The 14,384-nt window shown below is 45.8% G+C and overlaps 2 protein-coding genes across 2 annotated transcripts in view; both read left to right on the top strand.

Annotated features, from left to right (window-relative positions):
• Positions 1 to 2,794, top strand: part of LOC141104960 (uncharacterized) — a 28,409-nt gene extending 25,615 nt beyond the window's left edge. The window contains 1 exon segment of the mRNA XM_073594771.1: positions 688 to 2,794. Coding sequence (XP_073450872.1) covers positions 688 to 2,047 — 1,360 coding nt within the window. The 3' untranslated portion in view covers positions 2,048 to 2,794.
• The window catches only part of LOC141106813 (uncharacterized), a 40,090-nt gene extending 29,063 nt beyond the window's left edge, over positions 1 to 11,027 (top strand). The window contains exons 3-5 of the mRNA XM_073597740.1: positions 9,533 to 9,745; positions 9,825 to 9,879; positions 11,023 to 11,027. Of these exons, the coding sequence (XP_073453841.1) occupies positions 9,533 to 9,745; positions 9,825 to 9,879; positions 11,023 to 11,027 (273 nt within the window). The remainder of the gene's footprint in view (positions 1 to 9,532; positions 9,746 to 9,824; positions 9,880 to 11,022) is intronic.
• The last annotated feature ends 3,357 nt before the right edge of the window (positions 11,028 to 14,384 follow it).

The following is a 14,384-nucleotide window of genomic DNA, read 5'->3' as shown; positions in this document are numbered from 1 at the left end:
AGATCAGAGGACCCATTTACTAGTTACCTTGAGGGGGGAATTGTAAGATCCTCGAAGACAAAGCTGCCTGATGTGGGCGGAGTCCTGGTTTAGGGGAACCAATCTGCTCATGTCTAGTAATAATCTTTGTATTTCTATTTTAGTAGATGGACGGGAGATGAGGAAAACCTCAGAGGATTGTCTCACTTTGTCTCCAGACTGTAAAGTAGAAGATGAGGACATCACACAGTATAGTCCAGGAGAAAACCCGACTACCTCAAATGTCCATCCGGCACCACACAGTGTAGATGGACCATCGTATTCCTCTTATCCTGAGGAACCTCAGACTGTGAGGGACGGTGCCGGACCATCGTATTCCTCTTATCCTGAGGAACCTCAGACTGTGCGGGACGGTGCCGGACCATCGTATTCCTCTTATCCTGAGGAACCTCAGACTGTGAGGGACGGTGCCGGACCATCGTATTCCTCTTATCCTGAGGAACCTCAGACTGTGAGGGACGGTGCCGGACCATCGTATTCATCTTATCCTGAGGAACCTCAGACTGTGCGGGACGGTGCCGGACCATCGTATTCCTTTTATCCTGAGGAACCTCAGACTGTGCGGGACGGTGCCGGACCATCGTATTCCTCTTATCCTGAGGAACCTCGGACTGTGAGGGACGGTGCCGTCCTTCCAACACATAAGAGGTTTCCCTGTCCTGAGTGCGGGAAGTGTCTCCGTTCTAAATACAAACTTAAAGAGCATAAAAGATCTCACACGGGGGAGAAGCCGTATTCCTGCCCCGAGTGCGGGAAATATTACGTGCAGAAATCAGTACTTGTCAGACATCGGAGGTCTCACACGGGGGAGAAGCCATATTCCTGTCCTGAGTGTGGGAATTGCTTTTCATTGAAAGCAGCTCTTGTCAGGCATCAGAGGTCTCACACGGGTGAGAAACCATTTTCCTGCACCGAGTGTGGAAAATGTTTTTCACGGAACACTAGCCTTTCTGTACACCAGAGAAGCCACTCGAGCAACACACAGTATTCTTGCCCAGAGTGCGGGAAATGTTATCCACAAAAATCAGAACTTGTCAAACATCAAAGATCTCACACAGGGGAGAAGCCGTATTCCTGCTCGGAGTGCGGGAAATGTTATTCGCAAAAATCAGCACTTGTCAACCATCAAAGATCTCACACGGGGGAAAAGCCCTACTCTTGTCCGGAGTGCGGGAAGTGTTATTCGCTGAAATCGACACTTGTCATACATCAGAGATCCCACACAGGCAAGAAGCCGTATTCCTGTCCTGAGTGCGGAAAATGTTACCCACGGCAATCTGCACTTGCCAGACATCTAAGATCCCACACGGGTGAAAAGCCATATTCCTGCCCCGAGTGCGGGAAAGGTTTTTCACAGAACTCCCATCTTTCTGAGCATCTGAAATGCCACTCGGGCAGCAAGCCGTATTCCTGCCCTGAGTGCGGGAAATGTTATCCACGGAAATCAGCACTTGTCCAACATCAAATATCTCACATGGGGGAGAAGTCCTATTCCTGCTCTGAGTGCGGAAAATGTTATCTACGAAAAACAGAACTTGTCAGACACCAAAGATCTCACACGGGGGAGAAGCCTCACTCCTGTCCTGAGTGCGGGAAATGTTATCTGTGGAAATCAGAACTGGTCACACATCAGAGGTCTCACACAGGGGAGAAGCCGTACTTCTGTCTTGAGTGCGGGAAACGTTTTCCCTTTAAATCGACACTTGTCAGACATCAGAGATCTCACACGGGCGAGAAGCCGTATTCCTGTTCTGAGTGCGGGAAATGTTTTGGCGAGAAGTCCTCTTATTTGATACATCGGCATCGTCACACTGGGGAGAAGCCATTTTCCTGCCTCAAGTGCGGGAAATGTTACCCGAGGAAATCTGAACTCGTCACACATCAGAGATCTCACACGGGGGAGAAGCCGTATTCCTGTTCTGAGTGCGGGAAATGTTATGCACGGAGATCAGATCTTGTCAGACATCAAAGATCTCACACGAGGGGAGAAGCCGTATTCTTGACCTGAGTGCGGGAAATGTTTTCTACATAAATCAGATCTCCCTAACCATCAGAGATCCCACGCCGTGGGAAAAAAATACTGTATATATACTCCTGACCCAAGTGCGGGAAAAGTTTTCTCGAGAAGTCCTGTCTGTTGGTACAGTACATCATCAATGCCACACGGGGGGGGAAAAGCCGTATTGGGAACCCCGGCTTTAAACTGACTTCATCTGCAGATGGAAGTTCATCCCTTTTGATCAGTAAATGAATAAACAGAAAGATACAAAAAGAAACAACGTTTCTTTTTATCTTTCTGTTTCGGCGGCTGAGCAATGTTGTTGATAAACATTGCCGGCTAATTTTTTTTTTTTTTCATGGCTCCAATTGCCGGGACATTGTTTAGATTTCAGCTGTCAACAGGGGGACCCCGCTGACAGCTGAATGGGTCATCGGTTGTAAATGACACGGTGGCCCCCGCTACTTAACAACCGATCATTTCCAGATTTTTTTTTTTTTTTTACATTTCAGCTGTCAGTGGGGGGAATCCCGCTGACATCTGAAAGAACCGAGCCTGAAAGTATCTGTATCAGAGCATTTTCACGTGTACTGATACTCATGCAAATGCTTAGTATCGGCCCAACCCTAATCTGAACCAAACATCAGAGAACCCACACTACCCTGGAAACAATATAAAGTCCTGAGTACCTTACAAGCACTATATTACCAAAAGTATTGGGACGCCTGCCTTTACACACACATGAACTTTAACGACATCCCAGTCTTAGTCCGGAGGGTTCAATATTAAGTTGGCTCCGCCCTTTGCAGCTATAACAGCTTCAACTCTTCTGGGAAGGCCGTCCACAAGGTTTAGGAGGGTGTCTATGGGAATGTCTGACCATTCTTCCAGAAGAGCATTTGTGTGGTCAGGACTGGACGATAAGGCCTGGCTCACAGTCTCGGCTCTAATTCATCCCAAAGGTGTTCTATCGGGTTGAGGTCAGGACCAGTCAAGTTCCTCCACCCCAAACTCGCTCATCCATGTCTTTATGGACCTTGCTTTGTGCACTGGTCCAAATCATTTGGTGGAGGGGGGATTTTGGTGTGGGGGTTGTTTTTCCAGGGGTTGGGCTTGGCCCCTTAGTTCCAGTGAAGGGAACACTTAAGGTGTCAGCATACCAAGACATTTTGGACAGTGTCAAGTTCCTCCACCCCATACTCGCTCAATCATGACTTTATGGACCTTGCTTTGTGCACTGGTGCGCAGTCATGTTGGAACAGGAAGGGGCCGTCCCCAAACTGTTCCCTCAAAGTTGGGAGCATGAAATTGTCCAAAATGTCTTGGTATGCTGACGCCTTACAAGTTCCCTTTACTGGAACTAAGGGGCCAAGCCCAACCCCTGAAAAACAACCCCACACTATAATGCCCCCCTCCACCAAATGATTTTGACCAGTCCACAAAGCAAGGTCCATAAGGACATGGATGAGCGAGTTTGAGGTGGAGGAACTTGACTGGCCTGCACAGAGTCCTGATCTCAACCCGATAGAACACCTTTGGGATGAATTTGAGCGGAGTCTGTGAGCCAGGCCTTCTCGTCCAACGATCAGTGCCTGACCTCACGAATGCTCTTCTGGAAGAATGGTCAAACATTCCCATAGACACCCTCCTAAACCTTGTAGACAGCCTTCCCAGAAGAGTTATAGCTGTTAAGGGCGGAGCCAACTAAGTATTGAAACCTACGGACTAAGACTGGGAGGCCATTAAAGTTCAAGTTCGTGTAAAGGCAGGCGTACCAATACTTTTGGCAATATAGTGTATATCTTTTTACCTAAAATCATGATGTTCTTTGTAAATGAATAAAAGTCTTCCTTCAGATTTGTCTCATAATTTTTTTTTTCCATTTTCTACCTGTACAAGTGAGCCATATTGGTTTTTCAGAGCCAATGATCATCCCCATAAACCTTCAAGGGTGTCTGCAGTATCCTTCAATCTCAGTGTCTTAGACCCATATATCATTCCAATATAGAATATAGGCCTCTAATACATGGAACCAGTCAAAATGAGGAAAAAAGAAGGGGAGTACCATCTTCCTACAGAGGCAATTGAGAAAACTGGAGACAACCCCCAGATGTCCCCAGAAGAAAGGGGAAAAAGGACTATCTTGGTACCCAAGGACTACATAAAGGAACATAATTAAAAAATATATATTTTATTGGTACAGAATCTAAAAGTCCACATATCCAGATACATGGAAAAAATTACATTCATCTCATGTTCACAGAAAGTGAGTTTAAACATATAATGCTGATAATGTAACAACCTTCAGAGTAGAAAAAACTAAGGCTGTGATGAACATTAATCCTCATGGTGTACAATTTACTCTCCTCCAGGGTACGGACCCCATGCTGGTCCACCGTGGCTTATATAGGAAGTGGGAAGCCAAGCCTCGCTTTGAATTCCATTGCACTCCATAGCTGTGTAGAACCCAAGCCTCTTTCTGGATTGTGCCTGGGGGACAAACCAAGCCTCAATCTCAAGTGAAGCCTCAACTGATAGATAACAACTAAAATATACAGGGGGGGTAACGAAACACGTAGGGCAAAGCCTGCTGTGACGTCATCGCACAAACCATAATATAAATAACGCTGATAACGTAAAACCCTTCAGAGTATAAAAAAACGAAGGCTGTGATGAACATTAATCCTCGTAGTGTACAACTTACCCTCTTCCAGGGTATGGACACCATGCTGGGCCACCGTGGCTCATATAGGAAGTGGGAAGCCAAGCCTCGCTTTGGATTTCATTGCACTCCATAGCTGTGTAGAACCCAAGCCTCTTTCGGGTTCATGCCTGGGGGACAGACCAAGCCTTTATCTCAAGCGAAGCCTCAACTGAAAGATAGCAACCACAATATACAGGAGGGTAACGACACGCGTAGGGTAAAGCCTGCTGTGACGTCATCATGTAAACCATAATATAAAAAAACATATAACGCTGATAATGTAACAACCTTCGGAGTAGAAAAAACGAAGGGTGTGTTGGACATTAATCCTTGTGGTGTACAAATTACCCTCTTCCAGGGTACGGACACCATGCTTGGCCACCGCAGCTTATATACGAAGTGAGAAGCCAAACCTCGCTTTGGATTCCATTGCACTCCATAGTTGTGTAGAACCCAAGCCTCTTTCTGGTTCGTGCCTGGGGGACAGACCAAGCCTCAATCTCAAGCGAAGCCTCAACTGATAGCAACCACAATATACAGGAGGGTAACAAAACATGTAGGGTAAAGCCTGCTGTGAAGTCATCACGCAAACCATAATATAAAAAACAGTAGCAAAAATGAAGGGTGTGTTGGACAGCAATCCTCGGGGTGTACAATTTATCCTCCACATGTTTCGCAAACAATTCCACTTCTTCAGGAGGAATATTTCAGAGTCCTATCTGTAACGAAGCATATCAAATAATCAACTAATAACATATAATCCATGATACATGGTCAATTCAATAACGCCAATTACAGGGGGATGCCACGTATTTGCTTACCAGCGAGAACCAGAGTCTAAGAGAGGTCTAGGCAGAAGCGCCAACATACCTCTTCCACGGCGAACATGGGGGGTAAATAGGTACACAAACAGGAGCACCACCCGAAGAACTGGAAAAAGAATGTACAAACAGTATACTGTAAAACTAATCATCGCGGAAAACCAGTCAAGCAAGGAAAAAACGTTTTCCAGTTCTTTGGGTGGTGTTCCTGTTTTGTGCACCTGCTGTTTGCCCCCGCACTCGCTGTGGGGGAGGTATCTTGGCGTTTCTGCTTCGGCCTCTCGCTGGTGAGCAAATACTTGGCTGATATACTTCGTTACAGATAGGACTCTGGAATATTCCTCCCGAAGAATATATTTATGTGACTTATTGGAGTCTCGAAGCCCCCTTTAACAATAATTGGGTCCTAAGGTACCACCCCCCCCCCCCCCCCAATGAGTAAGGGTTACATATTACTCCTACTCATGCACAAAAAATATAATCAGTAAATAAAAACATTTCATTTTTAAGCCCTTAAGTCCAAAAAAGCCCCACTATAAAAATCCATCATCAATCTCACCATCCAGCAATGCATACAAATCACAATGAACGACTCCCGAAAGAAAAAACTCCAACTCACTGACATGATCCAATCCTGTTGCTCACTCACAATAAATGACATATTCAGGAGCCCGTTAAAAGTAAACAAAGGGGCGGTGTCTCCTGAGTGATGCCATTGCCCAAATATGGCTATGTGTCCATATGTGATGCTATCCTTGCCCCTTTGTTTACTTTTTAGGGATTCCCAGCCAGTAAATGAATGGGACCAGGTGCTGTCACTGGTTGGTTAGGATGCAAGCTCCCACCGCTTACTTAGCAACCATTCGACAGATAGAAAGCTGTCATAAATATACCACTACAATATGTGATGTTCGGCTCCCGCGGAATGGGCCAAAAGTCTGCCATTTGGACGAATGCTTCAATAGCCAGTTTGACCCAAACTTTCAGCTCATTCCTAATACTTATAATTTATTGCTGGCCCGCTCAAGGTCACTATAGTGATACATAGAAGAGTGACAAGAGAAAAAAGAAAAGTTGTCCATCAAGTCTTCCACTGTAGGTAGCTATTAGGGGTTTCAGAAGGTAGTCTGTTGGGTAATGATCATGAAATTGTTTTTCTTTTCCGGTGACCCGTTGTCATTGCAAAAAGGTGGAGTTGAGAATACAAATGCTGATTGCTCCACTTCGAGTGTTCCATCTTCCCCATCTCAGACAATATTGAGTATTCCATCTTTCCCATCCCTGGCGATTTTTAGCGTTCTATCCTCCCCATCTCAGACGATGTTGAGTGGTCCATGTTCCCCATCTCAGACGATGTTGAGTGTTCCATGTTCCCCATCTCGGGCGACATTGAGCGTTCCATCTTCCCCATCTCAGACGATGTTGAGTGTTCCATCTTTTCCATCTCAAGACAATGTTGAGCGTTCCATCTTCCCCATCTCAGACAACGTTAAGCGTTATTTCTTCCCCATCTCAGATGATTTTGAGCGTTCCATCCTCCCCATCTCAGACAATGTTGAGTGTTCCATCTTCCCCATCTCAGACAATGTCAAGTATTCCATCTTCCCCATCCAGGCACTGTTGAGCGTTCCATCTTCCCCATCTCAGGCGATGTTGAGCGTTCTATCTTCCCCATCTCAGGCGATGTTGAGCGTTCCATTTTCCCCATCTCAGGCGATGTTGAGCGTTCCATTTTCCCCATCTCAGATGATGTTGAGTGTTCCATCTTCCCCATCTCAAACGATGTTGAGTGTTCCATCTTTCCCATCTCAGACGATGTTGAGTATTCCATCTTCCCCATCTCAGACGATGTTGAATATTCCATCTTCCTCATCTCAGATGATGTTGGGCGTTCCATCTTCCCCATCTCAGCCAATGTTGAGCGTTCCATCTTCCCCATCTCAGACGATGTTGAATATTCCATCTTCCTCATCTCAGACAATGTGGAGCGTGCCATCTTCCCCATTTCACATGATGCTGAGTGTGCCATCTTCCCCATCTCACATGATGCTGAGTGTGCCATCTTCCCCATCTCAGACGATGTTGAGCGTGCCATCTTCCCCATCTCAGACGATGTTAAGTGTTCCATCTTCCCCATTTCAGACGATGTTAGGTGTTCCATCTTCCCCATCTCAGACGATGTTGACTGTTTCATCAACTCTCTATTCTGAGACACTGTGTACTGGTCCCATCTCATGTCAAACAATCTTACTCCAAAATTGGTTGATTACTTCCATGACTATTTTGGACAATGAATAAAGACATTCACATTCATTTAAATGCCAGAATGTATTTTTTCTTTTCCTTCAGTGATAGTTAGGAGTTTCCTCATCGCCTTGGCTATGTGCCCGAGATATAACTTAATATTATTGAAACTGTATTTAACTGTGAACTGATATACAACATATTAACCAGTAAACCATATACAGATGAGCAAATTCTTCATGGATGTTTTTTATTTAAAGACTACTAATCAATACAATGCTTTGATCAGGGATCCTCAAACTACGGCCCTCTAGCTGTTGCAGAACTACATGTCCCATGAGGCATTGTAAAGCTCTGACATTCACAGACATGACTAGGCATGATGGGAATTGTAGTTCCTGTAGATGAAGACCCCAGGCTTTGATGCTTACAACACTGTGGAGTTTTTATTACTGCTCCCTGTTGTAATGTTTTCTTATAGCGCATTCACACTACATTTCTCGAGGGCTGCAGTTCTTTTGAACTCCACAAGGTGGCGACCTCACTTCCACCCAGATGGGAAGTCTCTATGGAAAACAGGAAGTGATGTCAGCTACAGACAGGAAATGATGTCAGGTATAAAAAAGAAGTTCCGGGTGAGTCGGGAGGAAGTAGAGAGGAGACGTTGCTGGAAGTTGCAGCAGAGGAGGTAATAAGATCTTATTTTCTATTTACACCCAGTAACCCCCCGTCATGTCCGTCCTCTTCCTCCATAGTCACTGTGATGTCTTTTATCTCCAGCAGATGATGATACACACATATATAGTGTGGAAACCTAGATTAACCCCTTCAGGGGCAGAACATTCCCCCACTTAGGGGGTAGGAACATTCTCTTCATATTGGGGATGTGTCACCTTTTCACCTCATCCGTCTATAACAGTGGTCTCCAAACTGCAGCCCTTTGCTTGCCTTTATCTGGCCATCGAGGCAACTATTCCTTCCACTGACAACAAACATGGAGGACCATTCCTCCCAACAACACCAACTATTTCTCCCCCCTAATACCTAAAGATCCTGCATTATTTACTCCCACTGTACACAGTCTGGCCCCCCTAAAGTCTGCAGGACAGTTAATTGTCCCTTGCTGTAATGGATTATATGATAATATGGGATGAGGCTTAATTTAGAGGTGGATAATATATTAGTTTGTATTTAATGAGTTTAGGAATAATGAGGGGGAAAATAACCATTTTTGATGTCTGTGAAGGTTCAACACAAGGGATGTGTCTGGATGGTGACTGTATCATTGTGTGTGTCAGGTTCCTATAAGGTGTCAGGATGTCACTGTCTATTTCTCCATGGAGGAGTGGGAGTATTTAGAAGGACACAAGGATCTCTACAAGGACGTCATGATGGACAATCAGCCGCCCCTCACATCACCGGGTAAGAGGAGACTTTATTGTAAAGGAGAGAGCAGTACGGAGGGTCCACCTAGATCCCCCATCATCTGATAAACACATAGAAACAATGTATTCAGTCAGTGTGTGTGTTTCCTACAGATGGATCCAGTAATGGGAACCCACCAGAGAGATGTCCCCGTCCTCTGTATTCCAGGGATTCCACACAGGAAGGTCACACCATCCCCCACCATCATCAGGTAGATGAGGAACAATCACTGATAGTATCATTAGGATCTGTACATTATCTGCATTGTTACTATTGATGTCATTTTTATTCTATATTCAGAGTGGAAACCTGAGAGATTCTAAAGTTGAGGTTAAAGAAGAGATAAAAGAGGAGGATGATGAGGATGTGGTGATGGAGGAAGAACACAAAGATCTGTACCAGGACACCTTGGATGAGTCCTCAAGCTACAGGAACCCACCAGAGAGATGTCCCCGTCCTCTGTATTCCCGGGATTCCACACTGGAAGGTCACACCATCCCTCACCATCATCAGGTAGATGAGGAACAATTATTGGTAGTCATGATTTATATGCAAGTATGTTTGTTTCATTAAATGTTTTTAATATATTCAGAGTGGAAACCTCTGGGATTCTAATATTGTCAAGGAAGAGTATAAAGAGGAGTGTGGTGTGATGGAGTTTTCAGAAGGACACAAGGATATGATGGATCCACGTAATACCAGGAACCCACCAGCGAGATGTCCCCGTCCTCTGTATTCCCGGGATTCCACACAGGAAGATCACATCATCCCTCACCATCATCAGGTAGATGATTGACAATTATTGGTAGTTATGATTTATACACAAGCATGTTTGTTACAATGAATGTTTTATTATATATTCAGAGTGGAAACCTCGGGGATGATAATATTGATCTTAAAGAAGAGTATAAAGAGGAGGATGAGGAGTATGGAGTGATGGAGGAGTTTTCAGAAGGACACAAGGATGTGATGGAGCCACCAAATACCAGGAACCCACCAGCGAGATGTCCCCGTCCTCTGTATTCCCGGGATTCCACACAGGAAGATCACATCATCCCTCACCATCATCAGGTAGATGATTGACAATTATTGGTAGTTATGATTTATACACAAGCATGTTTGTTACAATGAATGTTTTATTATATATTCAGAGTGGAAACCTCGGGGATGATAATATTGATCTTAAAGAAGAGTATAAAGAGGAGGATGAGGAGTATGGAGTGATGGAGGAGTTTTCAGAAGGACACAAGGATGTGATGGAGCCACCAAATACCAGGAACCCACCAGCGAGATGTCCCCGTCCTCTGTATTCCCGGGATTCCACACAGGAAGATCACATCATCCCTCACCATCATCAGGTAGATGATTGACAATTATTGGTAGTTATGATTTATACACAAGCATGTTTGTTACAATGAATGTTTTATTATATATTCAGAGTGGAAACCTCGGGGATGATAATATTGATCTTAAAGAAGAGTATAAAGAGGAGGATGAGGAGTATGGAGTGATGGAGGAGGTTTCAGAAGGACACAAGGATATGATGGAGCCACCTAATACCAGGAACCCACCAGAGAGAGGTCCCCGTCCTCTGTATTCCCGGGATTCCGCACCGGAAGAACAGAGCTATTCCCAAAATTATCAGGTTGGTAGGACGGAATATATAGAACATGAAAGCGACTTGTGGGAACGATGTGTGGACCCTACATGATGATATTTTCTATGTGGTCTGACAGAGCTCAGTAGAGCATATATTTTACTGATGGTATTTTTTTCTCCTCTTGGTTTAGGGTGAAGATCTGATATATATAAAAGTTGAGGTTAAATCAGAAGAAGAGAGGTATGTGAGAGATGATCAGCAGTCTATGGAGAAGAATGGAATAACGGGGACATTTATAGAGGAGGACACTCCTACAGAGATCAGCACAGGTGGGTCATTAACACTAAATATATTCCTCCACCCATACTGCTCACTGATTGGTCCAGAGTAGAGTGAGCAGTGATATCAGCCTGTAATAAGCTGGTAATAAGAAAGGGGAAGAGGAGGAAGCACCAGCTCAGTGCAGAGTTTATGGCAATCCATTTAATAGTAGGTTAAAAATGCACCTACACAATGCAAGTGAGTATCCAGCTCAGTAGATGGAGGGTCAGTGGAAGGGAGATGTGTCCCAGTCAGTCCATTGATGCGGCAGCGTCCGCGGGATGTATCATCCGATGTTCGGCTCCATAGATGTCCTTTGGCCACCAGGAAGTGGAACGCAGGCGGAAGTGACGTCACTTCCGCCTGTGTTCCACGCTAGTTTCACTTCCTGGTAAGATGTCACGTCCACCTACATTCCACGCTGGTTTCACTTCCTGGTGGCCACAGGACGCCTGTGTCCACCAGGATATATATCAGATGAACTAAGTGTCATTTTATAAATGGGACTTCCTCTATGGACACACAGCTACTGATCTTGCGCCAGAACACTTCCTCTTGTTTTCAATAAGCTGGTAATGGTCTCTTTCCCGAGCTGTGCTCCCCCCGTTCTGCACATTAGATCTTCTTTCAAAACCCCTTTTCTGTGCTACAAAAATTGTATATATATAAAGTGGATTTACGGAGATTCCGGAACAGCAGATGATACAGCAGGGTACGTGGCCAAGGAAATGGGCCCTATACTATGTGATCACTGCGACCAGTCACAGGGGCCACATATGTAAACAAAGGCATTCTGTTTCTGATCACATTGATTGGCTGTGAGAGGAAATACAATGTTTCCACAGTGATCTGCACAGGTATGGTGTTTTTTTTTTTTTTTTACACAGTGTCACCAGACCAGTGCAGCCAGTCACAGTGTTTCTGATCACTGCCACACCAGTCCCACTGTCACCAGACCAGTACAGCCAGTAACAGTGTTTCTGATGGCTACCACGCCAGTCCCAGGGTCATTAGACCAGTGCAGCCAGTAACAATGTTTCTGATCACTGCCACACCAGTCCCAGTGTCACCAGACCAGTGGTGCAGCCAGCTACAGTGTCCTTAACCACTAGCCATCCCAGTTCAGTGTCACCAGACCAGTGTAAGCCAGTAAGAGTTGTACGCATTGGCACTTATTACACGTTGATAATGTGATAACATCCTCCAACTTTGGAACCTTAAACAGAAAGTGATAATGAGGGAGGAGTCAATAACCCAATGATGGTGGTCTTCAGGATCAGTCCAGTCTTCATCTTGGTTGTTCTCCCCCCATCCTCACTCTCTGACCTCTGGTGGGGCTCAGCCCCGCTGTTATTCATGACTAAATCATGGACTAAATAAGGAAGTGCAGGACTTCTTGTGTTGGGAAGATGGCAATGAGTGATAGAGGGGGTGGGGACACTCGTCCTATAATCCCCTCATCACTGTCACTCCTATAAAAGACAGTTCTCGTTGTTTCCTCACTCTCTGACTAAGGTCCATGAATAAAGAAATGAACTGGTAGGAGATCAGAGGACCCATTTACTAGTTACCTTGAGGGGGGAATTGTAAGATCCTCAGAGACAAAGCTGCCTGATGTGGGCGGAGTCCTGGTTTAGGGGAACCAATCTGCTCATGTCTAGTAATAATCTTTGTATTTCTATTTTAGTAGATGGACGGGAGATGAGGAAAACCTCAGAGGATTGTCTCACTTTGTCTCCAGACTGTAAAGTAGAAGATGAGGACATCACACAGTATAGTCCAGGAGAAAACCCGACTACCTCAAATGTCCATCCGGCACCACACAGTGTAGATGGACCATCGTATTCCTCTTATCCTGAGGAGCCTCAGACTGTGCGGGACGGTGCCGGACCATCGTATTCCTCTTATCCTGAGGAACCTCAGACTGTGAGGGACGGCGCCGGACCATCGTATTCCTCTTATCCTGAGGAACCTCAGACTGTGAGGGACGGTGCCGGACCATCGTATTCCTCTTATCCCGAGGAACCTCAGACTGTGCGGGACGGTGCCGGACCATCGTATTCCTCTTATCCCGAGGAGCCTCAGACTGTGAGGGACGGTGCCGGACCATCGTATTCCTCTTATCCTGAGGAACCTCAGACTGTGAGGGACGGTGCCGGACCATCGTATTCCTCTTATCCTGAGGAACTTCAGACTGTGAGGGACGGTGCCGGACCATCGTATTCCTCTTATCCTGAGGAACCTCAGACTGTGAGGGACGGTGCCGGACCATCGTATTCCACTTATCCTGAGGAACCTCAGACTGTGAGGGACGGTGCCGGACCATCGTATTCCTCTTATCCTGAGGAACCTCAGACTGTGAGGGACGGTGCCGGACCATCGTATTCCTCTTATCCTGAGGAACTTCAGACTGTGAGGGACGGTGCCGGACCATCGTATTCCTCTTATCCTGAGGAACCTCAGACTGTGAGGGACGGTGCCGGACCATCGTATTCCTCTTATCCTGAGGAACCTCAGACTGTGCGGGACGGAGCCGGACCATCGTATTCCTCTTATCCTGAGGAACCTCAGACTGTGCGGGACGGTGCCGGACCATCGTATTCCTCTTATCCTGAGGAACCTCAGACTGTGCGGGACGGTGCCGGACCATCGTATTCCTCTTATCCTGAGGAACCTCAGACTGTGCGGGACGGAGCCGGACCAGTCCTTCAAAATATGTTTTCTTGTCCTGCGTGCGGGAAGTGTTTTGCATGGTGTTCAGAACTTGTCAGGCATCTAAGATCTCACACACGGGAGAAGCCGTATTCCTGCCCCGAGTGTGGGAAATGTTACTCACGGAAATCAGAAATTGCCAGCCATCTTAGGTCACACACGGGGGAGAAGCCGTATTCCTGTACTGAGTGCGGGAAATGTTTTTCACAGAAATCTTATCTTTCTGAGCATCAGAAATGTCACACAGAGGAGAGGCCGTATTCCTGCCCCGAATGTGAGAAATGTTATCCAAGGAAATCAGATCTTCTCATGCATCAGAGATCTCACGCAAGCGAGAAGCTGTATTCCTGCTCTGAGTGCGGGAAGTGTTATCCACGGATATCAAAACTTGTCGCACATCAGAGATCTCACACGGGGGAAAAACCGCACTCCTGTCCTGAGTGCGGGAAATGTTATTCAGCAAAATCATCACTTGTCACACATTTACGATCTCACACGGGGGAGAAGCAGTATTCATGT

Source organism: Aquarana catesbeiana, linkage group LG08 (genome assembly GCF_042186555.1).
Source record: "Aquarana catesbeiana isolate 2022-GZ linkage group LG08, ASM4218655v1, whole genome shotgun sequence".
NCBI classification, from domain to species: domain Eukaryota; kingdom Metazoa; phylum Chordata; class Amphibia; order Anura; family Ranidae; genus Aquarana; species Aquarana catesbeiana.
This window is presented reverse-complemented; position numbering and strand designations above follow the sequence as displayed.